This window comes from Xiphias gladius, chromosome 13 (assembly GCF_016859285.1).
Source record: "Xiphias gladius isolate SHS-SW01 ecotype Sanya breed wild chromosome 13, ASM1685928v1, whole genome shotgun sequence".
Lineage (NCBI taxonomy): Eukaryota > Metazoa > Chordata > Actinopteri > Istiophoriformes > Xiphiidae > Xiphias > Xiphias gladius.
In genome coordinates this window covers 12,432,770-12,450,400 of record NC_053412.1, presented here as the reverse complement: position 1 = coordinate 12,450,400, position 17,631 = coordinate 12,432,770, and the positions used below count along the sequence as shown (strand labels likewise).

The window sequence follows — 17,631 nt, the reverse complement described above, 5'->3', positions numbered from 1 at the left end:
GATGCGTTGCTTTGCGTTCACGTGCTCACTCGTTTCATGGCGTGGAATCCGAGAGCAGAGGCTCGGAAGGAAACGAAGAGCCATCAGTGACGAATGAAGTGCCGTGATTGTGTCAAGTTTCTGACTGCATTGGATCCGAGACGTCGACCATTCATCACAGAGAAAAGCTGCACTTACCCCCCCCCCCTCTCAGGATTCAGTGATAAGGGATGAATGAAGAAAAATGACAGAGAGATAGGGCTTGTCCACTATCTATCACCGAGCAACAGGGGCCGTCTACTGTATGTTTCACCCATCAAACACTGCTTCGGCTTTTGTTCCTAGCTGCTTATTTCGCATAGTGCCGCCCGAGCATCATGAATCAAACTGGCTCGACTCTGTGGTTTATGTCAAAAGGGTTTCACTGTGTCCTTTAACGTACAAGCCACAGTGAATCATGATTTAAAAGGCTTCAGCTCAAGTACAGAATCCAGATATCTGATTGATTTTAACACTGTGCCGCTCAGTTTTGGATATCTATTTTTTCCTGCTGTTTGTATTTATAGCACCTTTTTAAGTCCTTCTTCCCTCAACCAGGGGAGGGGAAGAAAAAAAAAAAAAAAAGGCCTGCCTGTTTGCAGTTTACAGGATCAAAGAAGAGGTAAATATCATTTCCATAACATTTGAACCAGTTAACCACCAGCACAATGCAGAGAAACACTACTGTAAGCGCCTGACAATGCCAATGAGGCAGGAACTCTGTGATTTGCCGCTCCGCCAAAGAGGATGGAAACGAGCGCAAACATGGAGGAGGTGAGAGGTCAACTGCGCTCTCCCTGCATCACTTTCCAAGAAGCCCCTCAAGCACTGGCGATGTTTTTGGGCAACCGTGCCTCACTTTGGGGGGAGGGCCTGATGGATGCCGTTCCCAAAGGTGAATGGAAAGAATAGCATTAAGCCGCACCACACTGCCTGGGGAGGGCTACATTGCTTTTGGTGATTCATCTATTGATTATTTCTACCCGAGCATCGAGGTGCCATGTAAACACACACATATTAGTAGCAGTCTACAATGCACATGTGCGCAACCTCGCACACACACACACACACACACACGCAGAGACAGTGCATCCGGTGAAGCAGACCCCGGGCCTGCTTGCTGTTTTATAATCAGATTCCGACTTCTACCAGCTCGTGGGCATCTTCGCACCACAAGCCAGATACATTTGATGGATAACTAAATAGAGATGAATGAAGAGATGAAGGAATAAATAAATGATAAATGTGCATTACCGCTATTTGTGTGGGCCAGCTATTGTGTTATTGATTTGAGCTGGGGGTTTTTTTGTGCGTATTCGCAGTAGGCTACAGTATGTGGGCCAAGTCATGTTGTAAATGAGTAAAATACGATTTTTTCTCAGCGGGGAACCGAAGGTATCCATGTCTTATCAGATATATGAGGTAACAAAGGACTTTGCAGAGAGATTCCAAATGGGTCTATAGTGTCAGGCCAGTCTTAATTTTCTCCTCTGTCCTTAACTGGATTAGTCTAATGCAGGTTAGACAGTAACGCTACCCAGCCTCCAGGCTAATGCTGGACAAGACCCACGGTCCATGAAACATTGCTGACCATTTCTGGTTTACTAACAGCTTTTGTGGAGCGAGCAGTAAGTAAGCCGTTGGAAAAGCACAGTACAGCAGCGAGGATGCTGCCAGTCATCTCCATTTGTCCAAGGAAACTATCCTGAGTCTGACTCATGCGTTAGCAGAAGGTCTGAGACCTATCACCGCACTGTTACAGCCTTTGCCGAATTTCCTCGGTGAAACGTTCTTGTAACTGCTGAATTCTGACAGAAGACAATGATTTTTCTTGCTGGAGCGAAGGGAGCTGCACAGTTTGACAAAGTTGCTGGGTCAGCCAAGTTTTTTCAGTTTGAAAAGAGCCTTAAGTCACCCAACCTTATGGCAAATTAGTTCTACTTGAGATTGTCAAGAACGAGACTGTTTTGTGATAAACGGATGAATTGTGACATCTATTTCAGGCCTATTCATGAGATTCTAGGCCTTTTACTAACCTCTGAATCGGAAATCGTGATCGTGGTTATGACTGATGTCAAACTGCTTAGAACAATCTGAAGAATACTTCGAAAAATCCTGATCAAAAACTGATACATTTCAAACTCTCGCATGAAATTAATTTAAAGTCCCAGAAAACTTATAAAACTTTGGTGATCTAATTTTTCCGAATTCGTTGTTTTCAATCAAGCACCTTGGCGCCTTTCTCTCCATACGTACTGGGAGTGTCCTGCTGTTGCATGGATTTGGACACAGGCACCTTCCAGTTCATCTCCTTTACTTTATATAGAAAAAAAGCTTGATGCCCCAAATTATTATGACAGGTTGACCGTTTTTTAGTTGTGCGACGGAAACAGATGCTCAGTGGATAGATATTTTTTCCTCTGCAGACTTTGTAAGGAAACAGCAATAAGAAGGACACATCGCACTAGAGAATATCATATTAATGTGTGAAATCAAAGAAATGTTTTTGTGTTCATTTATTGTTTTCATTTATTGTTGATCTATTTATGTTTTTTTTTTTATCTATGCAATTTCATTTTCCTGTAATGACATACATATTTTTTATTTTATTCTAAGACTATGGGGTGGGGGTGGGGATTGGGGGGGGGGTTGTGTGCATGGGGTTGAGGTGGTCATAATATGTCTCCATGGCAGGAATCAGGTTGGTAAGATGGGTGCACGCTGTACAGTGTGGGCACATCCAATGTATACATTTATATACAGCTGTAATATGTTGTCTTCATGTGTATGTTTAAAGGATGAGTAAAAACAATACAAATTTCCTTTTTCTGACAATCGACTGTCCTGCGTGTCCATCTATGTTCCAGGTATTCAGTTTCACTTTTGTACACACAATGTAAGCGTGAAAAAGGATCCGGGTAGTTGTGGCCAAACAATCCATGTTTGTTCAGGTGCGGGAGTTTTAACAGCAGCGACTGACTGAGCGATCCTGCATTCACACTACGGCCTCCTCATTAAATAGTTTGAACCAGGATGTGCTCATGTGACTAAAGTGTCCTCCAGGATTTAGAATAGCCTTTTTTGTCCATGTCACTCTCCACCTCGTCTCCCGGGACCCTAATCAACAAAACCTCTTCTGTGTAGACGTCTGCTGTTGTTCAAAGGTCCATCGGTGCTGTTAGCATTTTGTGCCACGTGCTGGATTATAAATGTACATGACAGAGTAGCATTTCACGTTACGCTGCATTATAAATCCAGCTTTTCTTGTGTCTGCATAATCATGAACAATGCTGCTCAGGTTGAAATTCAACCTTTCACTGCTAAAAACGGATAATGCCAGAGTTGTCACTTACATTGGATATCATTGCTTTGGGCAGGAAAAGAGCTTCTCTCGAGCATGTGTGTGTGTTTCTCTTTCCACAGACTTTTTTTTTTTTTTTAACGTTAGATGTGGCCCTCTCCCTTAGGGGCGGTAATGGCATTCTCCATGACAACGGCAGTGTGACACGGCTGTGCCCTTGAGGGCCGGGCGCCCCCTCTGGGGGGAGCACCGCAGAAACACGACAGGGTCAACGGTCACCTCCCATCATCCACCAGCAACCCGTCCTCCTCTCTCTCTCTCTCCCTTGCTCTTCCTCTCTCCTCAGGTAGAGCAAGGAGTGTTAGAGAGAGAGAAAAAGTCTTGAAGCAAGCCCACTCAGTCCAGGCCTGGCAAACAAGGAGGTTTAGCCACGGGCGGTTCTGGCTAGGTCTCTACCTCGCATAACTCCTTGCTGTTCCTCGAAGGCCAGGGCTGGATCAATACGTATAGTAGCGCGGATTCTTTTGGCACCCAAGTATAGCTATGCAGTATTGCCCTGAGGTATGGGTCCGTTAAAGTGTGTGCATGTGAGCAAAGTGGACTGAGTTTATTCAGGAAGGTGTTGAAATGCTTGGCAGGAAACTGAAGCTTCCAACAAGGATCTTTTTTTTTTTTTTTTTTGTTTCTGGAAATGCAGGAAATTCTCATGTCCCCATTAAATATTGCATGTAGTTTTTTTTTTTTTTTTAATTCTTGAAATGTCCATAAAATGGATATAGATTCTCAGACAGAGATAGCATCCAGGAAAAACTCTAAGACACCTTTTGAATTTAAATGTTATTATAATGTTTTGTCTCTATTTATTCATGGCTCCTGAGTAAATACAAAACAACAGTAATTATTATTTATTTTAAAATGATACAAAATTGGGATACGTCCATCAGAATTCAGATGATAAAAAAGACCTCACAAATGGATACTGCTGTGATATTCACTTAGAAACAATGCTCTTCTGCCACCTGGTGACTAAAAAGCAAACCAGTCTGAAATAGAGTTCACGAGTTTTACTGCATTGTTCATGTGTGAGAACATAAAAAAAAATGTACATCCTGAGGGAGAAAATAAATTCCGGCACAAACATAGAATAAGCCATAATCACAATTACATCAATGCTTTTGTTTTACACAAAAAAAGCTCCGACGTCAACGTTATGTCCGCCTTGGCACATCTTGAATGAACATTTAAAAGGAAGTAAAGAAAAAACAGGACATTGTTAGTTCAACAACTCATGTCCTGTACATTTGGCCTTCTCCACAACAGAAAATGGTCATGTTCAACCTGTGAACATCAAGTCCAAAATAAAATAAGACAACATGGTGTCTTGCACTAAAAAATAAAAACGATCATATTTTGAAAAAACCAGGTCAGTTGCTTGTCAGAAAACGGATGCAGTTTGTCTTAATTATTAAGTTATTTGGAGGTCACGTGCTGAATGTGGTGTCCTCAGTTGGCTGTGAATCCTCTCTTCCAGCCAGTCAGGCACCTGCAGCAGAAGAGATTCAAAACACAAATATTTACATCACAGCTTTCCTCTATAGGCGGGAATTAAAAGGGCCTCCGGCAAACACTGTCACAGTCATGGCCAGTCAGACATCAATCGTTCAGAAAAATACTGTATTTCATATATGCAAAAATCAGATTCCTGTAAGATTACACCTGTCAGTGATGACATCAAATATCTAAATTTACTGCTCGCCACTGAGTAAACTATTGAGAGTCTGTTATATAGTGAGTAGTGAATGAGTGAAAGAAAGTGATTTTGGACACAGCCACTGTGTCCTAAAGGCCCTGAAAATATGGTTTCAATCTTAAGTATCTCTCTCTAACATATAACATTCAAGACAAGGTACTGTAAGTACACCACAGTTAAAGTTTTGGAAAAAAAAGCATCCTTAGGTGTTATTTAGTCAGAGTTTAACGGTCAAAAACTCAGCTAATCTGTTTCGTCAGGACTGCGTGGGTGTGGTTTGATCAGATTTGATTTGACGGTGGTGGCAACATAAGCAAACACCTGAAGAACTGTCATCATATTTTCATTCAAATTCCGCTAGACTCTGATTGGTGCACAGAAACACATGACGTCATCTTTTTCCAACTGAGCCCAACCCAATTCAAACCAGTGAGAACAGCACCAACAAAACAAACAAAATAACCAAGACTGTAGCAGGAAATTGTGTGTTAATCAGGGGCCCATCACTTATAGTAAGAAGCTGTAAGAGAAAACTAGTTGTAAGGGCCTTTAAGCTCTCTAAAAACAGCACTTTAGATGATCACATTCTCCTGGGAGACTGACTGGTGTAAACTTTGACTTTAGACTCCTGTGTAAGACATTAAAACCACAATAGGATCAAGAGCAGCTGGTCAATGGCACTTACCATACTGATATGTAGACCTACGTGGTGAGGGAAGTGTACTGTGTGGACCACTGGGGTGCTTTCCCGTGACTCTTGAGGCGAGATGCCACTGCCTGTGCAAATCTGGATGGAGCTGCGCTCATCTTGTCCAGAGGCTTTGGTGCAGCTGAAGACTGGTCAGACATGGCTGAAGTAGACTCGTCTTGACGGCCCTCACTGAATGCATTGGTCTGTCCATTGCAGGTAGGACTTGTTGGATGAGAAGATGGCAGAGAAGAAGTGGTAGTATCCTCTTGCCCCTCTTCAATGACTTCTATGCCTTCATCAAAGAAGACAGGTGGAGGAGGGGTAGGGAAATTGTCGTCCTCTTCTTCTTGTACCAATTCTTCCTCAACTTCCTTCTCGTCAGTGTATGAGCCACACTGGTCCATGTCTGTACTTACAGACTGTCCACTGGGGCTTAGAAGAAATTCACTCTGATCTTCCGAGTTGTTCTGACAATCACTGGTAAGTTCTTCATCACTGCGGTCTGACAGTACAGCTGCTGTCACCTCAGATGTGACTTTAGGTTCATCCTGCTCTTTTTTCTGCCCCTCATCGTTGTCCCCATCCTCAGAAAGAGGTGAACCTGTGCAGTCTTGACTATCTAAATCATGTGGAGGTGGAGGAGAGTCTGGCCCGTCAGTGGCTTGGATCTCCTGAGCAGAGAGCTCCTGACTAGGCAAGGGTGTTTCAGTGTCTGATCTATCGGGGGAATATGAATCCTCCTCAGTCTCAGTATGATTATCTGTAGCTTCAGGAGAGGCTTCACTCTCAGGGTTCTCTTCTACTGTTACCTGGCACTGCTCTGGGACATCAAGAGCGAGTTCTGGGTCATGGGACTTCTGTTTCTTCGAGGGAACCACTTTGAAAGTTGTCTTTACCTTCCTCTGTAGAGGATCCTCCCACTCAGGCTTAGAGGAGAAGTTGGACTTAAGAACAGAATCAAGTTCAGCACAGAGAACCCCATTATCTGGACATCTCTGAGTCATGGACATAGAGGAGGGGCCACTGTATAATTTTGGGAAGGCGGCAGAATTCCTCAAACGCTTGACCAGTGTTCCTTTGGAAACAGAGGATGTCAGGACTTTGGCAAGAGCACAGCGGGCATCAGATAAATCTTTCCCTCGAAATGAAGGAAGATATGGATCATATGATGGACGGGAGGAGGATGAGGATGACGATGACCGTGTCTGTGGTGGATGTGGTGATGAAGATGGGGAGAGTGATAGGTTTACAGAGTCTGACTCATCACTTTCTCTCAACTCCTCCAGAGTGTTCAGAGAGTCTACAGTCCCTGGAGAGACAGGAAAGACTTAGCATCGTGGAAACAGTTTTTCATCTGAGCTATTCAAAGTAGTTTAGAAACTACAGAGTAAACCTGTAAATTGATGTATTTCCAATGGAAGTTCTGCACAGTAAACACAAAATGGAAATGTGCATTTAAAATTTTTAAAAAATATGTTTATCATGTAAATATCCCAACATATAAGAAACAGATGAAGTAACACAGGCAATACTTGGCTCAATTCTCAGTATTAATTTATCTTTTTTGAACCTAAATCACTTTTGTCAAATGTTCAGAGACATAAAAACAGATTTTTTTAAATGAAATCAAGTATTAAAGTTAAATTAAATATTCACAATTTTATTACAAAAAGACAAATGCTAATTAATAATGAAAAATCCTGCATATAAACTTGTATCATATGGCATTTTCCTTTAAAGCATAATGTCTAAAGTAATTAGCAGAAGGATTAAGATTAAAGAATAATAATCAAATGTACATATAGCTAAACATTACTATACAATAGATATTAATATATAGTAGAGAAAGGAATAAGTATGTAACATAAAAACATGATTATGACAAAGAGAACATTTATAATTTCACAAAAGAGCCTCAAAAAATAATTGCTTATTGACGTGCCAAATGAGATGACTAAATTTACCAAATATTAATGTTGATGTGGCTTCTGTTTTGAATTAAAAAGGCACAGCAATTAGTCGACTAAATCTAACTGATGAAAAGAATAAACACACAAAAAAGGACCAAAACTTGAGAAAAAAGAAAATTACAGAATTTCACAAAAGCAGATAAGCACAATAACTTAAAACAGGACAAATAAACAACATTTAAATGCAGAAGGCCACAGTGACACACATCCATAAAAGCCACTAAGATGGGAAGGAGAAGAAGAGGTCAACGCAGGAGGAGGATGGAGGAGGAAGAATAGGGATGATGGAAGGAGGAGAGGAAAAGGAGACAGCAGCAGCAGCCCTCAATCACCCCCTTCAGGTAACACAGAGTCTGTAAGCAGGGAGGAGAAAAAGCTTGGCTTTAGGGCAGCGTTCTTCAGTCTTAAGGTGTCCTAAACAAACATGACCCCAAGACCTTTACAATTAAGTCTCACACTGAAGCAAAAGCCAGTTTGATGAGTATGACACTCTCTCCCAGGCACTGTCTTGTATGGAAGTTTGATTTTGAACTTTCACAGACCATGATTATGTTAGTGTAAGAGGACCAGGAGTGTGATTAATGATCACCAACTCCTGGCTGGGAGATGTTTTTCAGCCTGGAACTGACTCAGCAGTGGGTTGCACTATCATGGCTAAAAGAAAACAAGGGAGTGAACCAAGACACTGACACTGCTGAGGGCAATTTAGTCTGATAATTAGAACACTGACAGAAAAGAAAAAGTGCTTGAAACTACTTTTTTTTTTTTTTTTAAAGCTATGCCACCCGTTTGCACAATGAAGTATTCCTCAAACAATTACAGTTCCCTAATAACCTATGTCTAATAACAGAATGACCATTGTCCATTCAAGTCTGTGAAAGCAGATCAGTAAAAAGGAGCCATGCACAAAGAGAACCACAATCCAGGAGGGAAAAGTATATCAGACAGACTAATACAGGGGAATGAATGCTTGGACAAAGGAGGGATTTATCTTGGAACAGACTGAAGCCAATATGTTCTATGAACAAGGCTCTGGGTCACTTTAATTGCCCTGAACAGGGTTAAATTGTTCGGACTGATAAAAGCTGCGTTTTGTGCAGGATTTAACTGCTAAATCTTCCATTTGATGTTATTCACTTTGACATTTTAATCTTGATCTAACTTCAATCTCTCTTGACCTTGTGTGGCACTGACTGAAGCCATAAGGATTTTGCAGATACAAGAATTCACCCCACTCTAAACCCATTTGATTTCCACTGAAATACTGTAAAAGGTCAATTGGGATTATTCTACTAGCATATTTCATCTCTGCCTCTATTTCAGTGATGCTGCCTCAACAATCACCACTAGATGGCAAAATAAAGTTTGCGTCTCGGATCAGGCAGCATTTGGACAGCCAATATTAACTCATTTAACTAGTGGATAATAAGACTTAATACACTTTACAATTTATTCAAAGAAGTGTTGGCTGCACTGCTTCTCAATCCTTACCATTAAACTGGGTCCCGTCACTCTGCTTTTAGTAAATTCTCTGAAACAAAGCTCAACAGTCATCAGTGCAGATTTTTACCTTCAACCTGTGTGTCTGCCTGCAGCTCCTGGTGTGTGTGTGTACAGGGAGGGGGTGGGGCCCTTCTCTTGGTACTCCTTAAGGTGGATTCTGCAGACCTCTACAGAAAGACAGTGAGATTACTGGAGAGTGTCCCAATTTTTCTGCACTTCCCATTTTTTCCCCCTATTCCCAGGGACTAGAGTTAGCGATGAAAATTATAACCGAAAATTAAAATCAGTTTGAAGAAGAACAACAAAAACAAGATTTTCCTCCCTGCCATCAACCTACCTGTGGCCCTCTTAGATGACAGGTGCTGAGGTTGTTGGGGACACTCTGTGATGCAGCCATGGGCGGCTCGGGGGCTCGCCTCTTCTTGGGCATATCTGCCGGCAGGGTGTTAGAGGGAACATCCTGCACATTCATACAGACTGCCATTTGTTTATCGAGACCAGGAGACGCTGGAGCACTCACTGCCCCTTCCTACGAAGAGGAAAATGGTCTGATCACACATGCTCTAGTACTGTAGAGCAGTGTTGAAGAATGCTTTTAAGCAGAATCCTATTCAGCTAAAGACATTGCAAACAGGACTATTGTTGACATCATATCTCCCACAAGCTGTCAACATACCATTTCGGGTTTTTTCTTCCTTCTTCTAAATAAACTGAGGAATCCTGTGTTCTCTTTCGGTTTCTTCTCCTTCTGTGGCAGGTCTGCAAAATCTACAAGAAATTGATCAGTAAATGATATGTAGCAGGAAGGGTGGCTAATACTGAGACTGTGCATGAATGTTTTTGTGTTTTACCTTCTAGTGCAGGTGGTGAGATGACCAGTGTTGGTGTGACAGCTGTTACAGAGAGAGAACAATGCCATTATTTTATTTCCCAACACAGATGGATCAGGTCAGACTGTACAGAATGAACACATATATATCGCATGTATGAAATGTCTCTCAGACATTCTTGAGGGTTTGGTAAGAGCACCAAAACTACAAAATGACACTTAGCTACCAACCTTAAATGCAAGCTAGAAAATGTATGAAATACTGTATTTTTACCATATATTAGGTTTGACCTATACATCAAGACTTCAGAAATGTAGCTTGAAAATCTTTGGGCATGAACAGCTCTGTCAATGCAGTGTCCATATGACATTAGAAGAATACAATAAGGGCCAGAGTTTAAACTTAATTCATTTTTAAACTATTCAGTAGGACATACAATGCATAAGGTTTTGGAGTAGAAGCTTTCATGTCACTGGGTCCTCTAACATACCTGCTTCAGGTGTCTTGGGTTGGTGCTGATGGTCATCAGGCTCCTTACCAGCTGTATCTTTGGCAAACACTTCCCTCACTCCGTGGTCATTTAAGGTTTTGGTAAGGTCCAGCGGCTCTTTGGACTGAGAGTTTTTCAATAAGATGGTAGTTGCTTCTTGAAATTCACACTTGTCACACACCATTGGCAGCAGCATCTCAAGGGGCACTCTGGGATTCACTCGCACCACAGCCTTATGGGACTTATTGTAGTTGATCAACAGACGTACAGTCGCCTGCAAAGAGAAATTTTCCACTTGTTTCATGCAACTGTGGAATGAGACTCTACTTAAAATACCCCAAGATAAATACTGAGTTTCAATAGTTATGGCTTAAATTATGTTTACTGTTCATATACTGTGTAATTGGCCTACAGATAATACTACAGTAAAGTATAAACTATGTGATTAAAAGGGATGTTGAAGGATGCTTCTTATTCTTTTAGTAATTGTCGTTACTGTTAAATTTATCAAAGCATTTTTCTGGTCAATTTTCACCTCTGGCACGTATGGCCTCCTGATCTTTTCCTCCACACCTTTAGGCTTCAGCACAATCTTCTCCGCTTCCAGTGAGCCAATAGGAGAGTTTGGTTTGAAGCGGATGTTGTTCTTGTTAGGCGAGAGAACCTCGACAGTGTAGTCAGACGGATTCAGATGGTAACTTGCACAAAGGGTCACCAGTAAGTCCATCACTGGTTTACTAGAAAGAGGAGAAAATGGAATGAAAATTACAGAAGAAAACAAATAACGGTAATGAACCTAAATCTTATGATCTTCCGATGTTATGAACTTGATTAGGGATCTCAATATTGCAGTAGACAAGACCAAGTTTGTAATAAGACCAGGACTTTGCTAAGAACAAAGAGGCCATACCACCAATGTTCATGTACATTTAACTGTGGAAATTGCTGTACAGAAAAAAGAACAAGGAAAAAAAAAAGCGCCTCTAATATAGCCCACCTTCCATGCACCGTGGTGTTCTTCTCTAGTCCCCCTGGCAGAACCACAGACAGGGAGTGGTCTCTCTCCAGTGGATTCACCTGTTCCTCCATCTCGAGGGACCTCGAGGGAACTCAGGGGCCACCCAAGATCCGATGCTGTTCCCAATGTCAGGTAAACCTCCTGAGAGGTAACAGATATTTCAGTAATTAAATGTATAACCATTAGTAAACATAAATCTCATACACCCAAAACCATGAAAATGTATGCTGTCTAGGACATCACTGCAGGAACAGCACACAGTGAAATACACCGCATCCCTCCTGCCTGACTTTTGGTGTCAATGTGAAATGTCTTACAGATGCGCTAAAACATTTCAGAAATGAGATCTGAAGGCCTGACTCTCACTCCCATACTGTAGGGAAAACCTAAACGTCTACTATTCACTATGAGGCTACAACTAAGGGTCATTTTCATTATCAGTTACTTTGCAGATTATTTTCTCAATTAAATCAACTAATTATTCGGTCTATAAAATGCCAGATAATAGTGAAAAATTGTCCTGAGACCAAGTTGACATATTCAAATCGATTTGTCCAACCAACAGTCAAACATTATCAAAGTGGTTGTTCTTTAATTTGTAATTTTTACCCATTGACTAAGTAATTGGGAATTGTTTCAGCTCTAATTCACTGTACAGTAAATCAGACTCTTAATCTACTCAACGCTTGTGCTCTGCTGAACACAGTTTAATCATATTTAGAGCCCTATTAGCGAAACTTAGAGGTATTTCTTTGTTGTTAGTATTGGCACAGATACACTCTTCAACTTAGCTCCAGTGTTGTAGGCTAACTTGTGCATTTATTCATTCCAAGCCAAACTCCTTAGGCAAATATGCATTGTGGCAAATTTAAGGGGTTACCTGAGAAGCTTCTTCCTCAAACGTGAAACATGGCCATCCAAATCTGACAAAGCTCACTGTCCCGACGCGAAAAACGCATCCACGCTGTCGTTGAAAACGGAGTTAAAACCACACGTCGACGTTCCCCGACTTTGCTAAGTTTCCCTGAAAATCTACGGAGCAACTTCCAACGCTGACCTGACGCCGTCTAGGTCAAACGGGGAAACTCCTCGGCGCCCCTCAAGGTATTTAACCGCTCGCTGTCTTCACCTTTGACCTTGCCCGGTCCCTTTCCCACTGCTCGGGGGGCAGCCTCTTCATCAACAGTTTGATTAAAGTCGACGCCCTGGGTGTATTTTCAGCTTGGCCGTTCACCGGAGCGTACCGACAAAACAGCTGCGTGCTCCCGTGTTCGTCGACACGCACGCGCGCGCGCGCGCCACTGTTCCCCCTCAGCGCGCGGACACCGACGCGCGCGCGTGCAGGGGAGGTGTTACAGTACCGGATTCAACTCAACCTGCATTGAACGTACAGATTCAATCATGTCGTCGCTTGTCAATTTACATATATTTAAACACCGTTTAAAGGGCGTTCAAGTATATTATGTCCGAATTAAATTTAGAACTAAATAATGGATTTAATATATACAATTTGTCAGGTCTATATTGAATGCAAAAACTGAAATAATTCATTATTTATTTAGCTGTTAAATTGACTCACGTACTTTATATATTTATAATACCGAAACAGCCTTTTTTTTCATATACAGTTGTTCAAGTATTTTTTTTTCCTATCCTTATTCCTTGTAAGTCTGAACAGTAGTTTTGTTAAGTACAAGTATGAAATAGATTGATCATTTCCACCAAAAGTACATCATATTAACAACAGGATCACTGGCCCATTGGTAGAAAGTGCAACGCCGTAGAGAAACTGACCCTCATGTATAGTTGACATCTATTAGATTAACACTATAATGACACCATAAAAAGTCCTCCTTATCCACAAACCAGTTTATCTTAGAAACCCATACAGGACAAGATCCATTCAGCCCCAGTCGGTCCTCAGCCATGTTGTTCGAGCAGTAATGCTTGGCTCCAAATAAGCTTAAACAGTTTCTCGAGCAAGAGGGATTAGTGCTTTTAAAAGCCTGTGTCTCTCCATGCTGCCACGTTCAGACACTACAGTATGCATTTATATCCTATCGTATTTTGCACTGACCTGTGTCTGTAGATTGTTCCCATTCTCTGTCAGCCTTTTCTTCTGTATTATTAAGTGGTGGGGGAGAGAGGTTGAGGAAGAGGGGGCGAGGGTTCTTCTGTCCTTTGCAATCCCTGTTTAGCAGACAAGCCTACCACACCTACAGGCCCTGCCCTGGTCATGTGATCTCACTTTGCATGTCTGCGTTTGTGTGTGCTGTGTGTATGCTTTGTGGGTGGCAGTGGCGGTGGTGGTGGCGGTGGGGGTGGGTATCTACACGGGGCATGAACATTGTAACCTGGTGAACCAGTCCGCAAAGTGAAAGCTTGTCCCTTGCCACATCGATGTTGAAAGAGTATACCGGTCAATTTGTAAAAAGGCCTCTAATCCGCATAAGCCACTGATCCTCTCTATAAGATCTGGCAAAATTATTGCTGATCAGCTTTAAGTCCATCATACTGTATAGCATGCAGATGCACTGAGCTTGCCCTCCACCCAGTGCTGCAATGTTAATTATTTACTCTGTAAATTATTTCAAACTTCCTTCCCCTTTTCTAATAAAAGAACCATAAATAGAAAACAGTGTTTCAGTGTTTATATATAAAGATATACATATATATATATATATAAATATATATATATATAGATATATGTATATATATGTAAAATAATGCTAAGAGTCAGTTAAATAAGATAAAATGATTATATCTTACTAAACATATTTTTTAGAACAGTTAGAGCTGTGAATCAAATTATGCAGGGAGAGATCTGTCAAAGAGGCAGAGATACCAGTATCTCCCATGACAGCAGCCACAATATTGGGCTTTCAGTTTTGCACGAGACTGTTTTTGCTCCAATGGAAAACCACACTCTCTTGCTCGTACCTAGTTCTCTGCGTCACTATTTGTCTTTCCCCCTTCTTGTATCGCCCAACTGAATGACACAAGTTCATGTCGGTCCTCTCAGGGCTGTTAGGATCTTCACATTAAAAACCTCAAACAGAGTAGAAGCAGTTGAGGGAGGTGTGTGGACTAGAAATAACTCCTGCAATTCATTAATTGTTTGCAGTTAACAGACATAGGAAATTTTCCAGCTAACATGGGAGGAACCTCAGTTCACTGTAATACGGCTGTCTTTCTGTTTTTATCCACGCTAGTAGTTTCTTTATCGTATGTATTTAGGCTACAATTTGAGGTGGTCTAGAACTTTGGTTATTGATCAAATAGCCTGCCCACAACAAACATTACAATCAGCCACAGCTGTACTTTGTGTTTAGTGCTAATTATCAAATTTTAGCATGCTAACACGCCAAAGTAAGATGGTGAACAATGGTAACAAAATACCTTTGTCACTGTGAGCCTGTTAGCATGTTGGGGTTAGCTTTTGCAGCCTCAAAGAGCCGCTAGCATAGCTGTACACTCAGTCTTTTTAGATGATTCAGTTCGGTTATTTTAGATTAACTGGCAGTGAAATTAGCCTCATCTTTGAATCCCTGTAGTTTAAAGAAAGAGTCTTACCAGAAGGTGGCCTTTTAGAGAAAATGTGTAAAACTACTTCAGTAACCTGCTTTGTTCTTTTTGCCCCATTATTGAGACATGGAGTATCACTGTGGTTTATTTTTACAGTACCTAGTTGTACTGTAGAGTTACTATAGGAAGTTATTTATCTACAGACTTGATTCAGAGAGGCATTTCCTGGCTTTTATATCTCAAGATAATGTGTAGTTAGTCTAATTTCCATGAAGAGATAATGTTTTGTAACACATTAATGAATCACAGAAAGTCAAATTAATGTTATCTATGAGACAGACTGCTGTAGTATCACACAAAGCTCTTGATTCATCTGCATGCGGTAGGTGAGCAGTAACAGGCAGTTAAGTGGGAGTTTTAATCAAATTAAGCACGGGGAACACATGTCCACACCGACTGTAATCTTGTAATCTCATTGTGAAGTCTGTCAGTGGAGACTCAATGGGCTTCTACAGTAGCCGGCTGCAGTAAACTGATCACTGTGTGACGGTCTAGGTTAATGAACTTCTTTTGACGAGTAGCACATGAACAGAAAAGCCAGTTAGTCACACCATCCAGTCTGTCGTCCTGTATCTTCACCCATCATGATGTGAAATGGAAGACTTGAGGACAGGGATTGGTTTTCCTCAGGCCTGTAGCATAAATTCCTCCGTGGACCCGCTACATGTGATGAAATAAGTGGTGTGATACCGACAAGCTTTATATTTCCTGTTATAGGAAATCAAAATGGCAACAACAGAGTTCATTTCCTCAGTGTGATCCTCTACTCAACATTCAGTGTTAAAATTCATGTGTAGGCTCATGTAAACTATATTCTTAACTAGATTCATGTAAACTCAAGACGTTTTTATCCAGTAGTGTACAGAATGTCTACTGCTTGATCTATGTTCTGTTTTTCAATCCGAACATTTACAGAAAATATCAAAAAGTATGTGCATGTGTGCAAACTCATGTGAGCTGGCTTTGTTTTTCCAGATTTAATGTAACACAGGCATCACACAAGGGCACATCCAGACACAGAGGGCTAATTTGGAGCATTACAAAAATGAAAGCCTTCCGCCGAGAGAAGCAACATGCTACATCCTAATTCTGACATCGCCCCCAAATTCATCACTGCGCTTCTAATGAAACCGGCAGCAAAGTCACAGACAGCTGCCAAGAAGGACGACTGTGAGCCCGTTCACACTGGCGGCATATAACCAAGGAAACACTGTATGTGTGTGTGTGTGTGTGTGTGTGTGTGTGTGTGTGTGTGTGTGTGTGTGTGTGTGTGTGTGTGTGTGTGTGTGTATGTATATGTGGGAGGACTCTTTGCATTGTTAATAGTATTTTATATTTGAGTTCTTCTGACGGTGAGCCATAAATAACTGGTAAACATTTTCAAATTATTTCCTCAAATCACATTATCTAATTGTCAACACACAGTCAAATCTGTACAATGAGTGTTTCAAGGCTTCATCTGCCACTGTGCATTACAAGGGCTGATTTTATAGTGTCATGTCTTGATAAAATCCTTTTTTCTATTCTATAGAGTTATTAAACCTCTGTATTTGATTCTTTCTAAATATGTTAATGAGTGCTATTTTACAAGCATGGCAGCTGTGGTCAAGGGTGTAGGTTCAGTTTCAAAAATGGGGGGCACAATGAATTCAATGAAAAAACCTATGTGAATGCTATTTATTATTCACACTTTAATAACCTACCAAATAATACATTATAATGCCACTGGTCCTCATGGCTTTCATATATCTAACAAAAGAATCAGAAATGTGGCCTAAATTTCTGTGTTCTCCCTGAGAATGACTGTTTCTTTTCAGGGATGGAGAACTGAGACTGATTGTACTGCATTTACATCTCTACTCTCCATAATAAAATAATGAAAATGCAAAAAAAAAAATTTAAAAAAAAATGCAATTTTAATCACCAAAAATCAATTCTTGTCTCAGGAACACTGTCCTTTCTTGCTTTAGGGGTGGTTGGCGTTAAACTATAAAATCTCTTTTTATTATAATTATAAAATGAAAGATCGTCATCTGTGAATCAAAACATGAATTCAATAATTAATTTTTTTGTTCTCCATAAATGCCCATAGTTTTTTTAGTCCCTGAGTAACGTCTGCAGATCCCGTCAGCCTGCGTGCACGCTCCTCAAATCGGAATGTCAGGGGGGACTCCATGTGGTGCAAGAGGCAAAACTCAGGGCAAAAAAAGCCAACTAAGCACCTGACACTGCTTATAAACCTTAATATTGCTTTGAGCAGACAGGAAAAGGCCGCCTGGATTTACACTTTAATCGGCTGCTCTCTCTTGTCTCTCATCCCGGGAGGAAATTACACTCTTGGCTGTAGTAAGACATAGAGTCTTGATGTAAAAAAAGATAAACAACAGAAGTTCACAATGCATGAGCAACAAGAAATGACTAGGCAAACACTGCGGCACTAAAACAAATCAATAAACGAGAAGAAACGAATGGCAT

General features: G+C 41.1%; 1 protein-coding gene across 1 annotated transcript; it reads right to left on the bottom strand.

The window, feature by feature from the left end:
* Nucleotides 1-4,116: 4,116 nt before the first annotated feature.
* On the bottom strand, nucleotides 4,117-12,853 carry cobll1a (cordon-bleu WH2 repeat protein-like 1a). The gene is made up of 10 exons (XM_040142586.1): nucleotides 12,452-12,853; nucleotides 11,551-11,712; nucleotides 11,089-11,290; nucleotides 10,554-10,827; nucleotides 10,085-10,126; nucleotides 9,910-10,001; nucleotides 9,571-9,762; nucleotides 9,301-9,400; nucleotides 5,755-7,069; nucleotides 4,117-4,862 (listed from the first exon to the last, which is right to left on the bottom strand). The coding sequence occupies exons 2-9, from the start codon at nucleotides 11,640-11,642 to the stop codon at nucleotides 5,772-5,774; spliced, it is 2,292 nt and encodes a 763-aa protein (XP_039998520.1). The 5' UTR covers nucleotides 11,643-11,712; nucleotides 12,452-12,853; the 3' UTR covers nucleotides 4,117-4,862; nucleotides 5,755-5,771.
* Nucleotides 12,854-17,631: the final 4,778 nt, after the last annotated feature.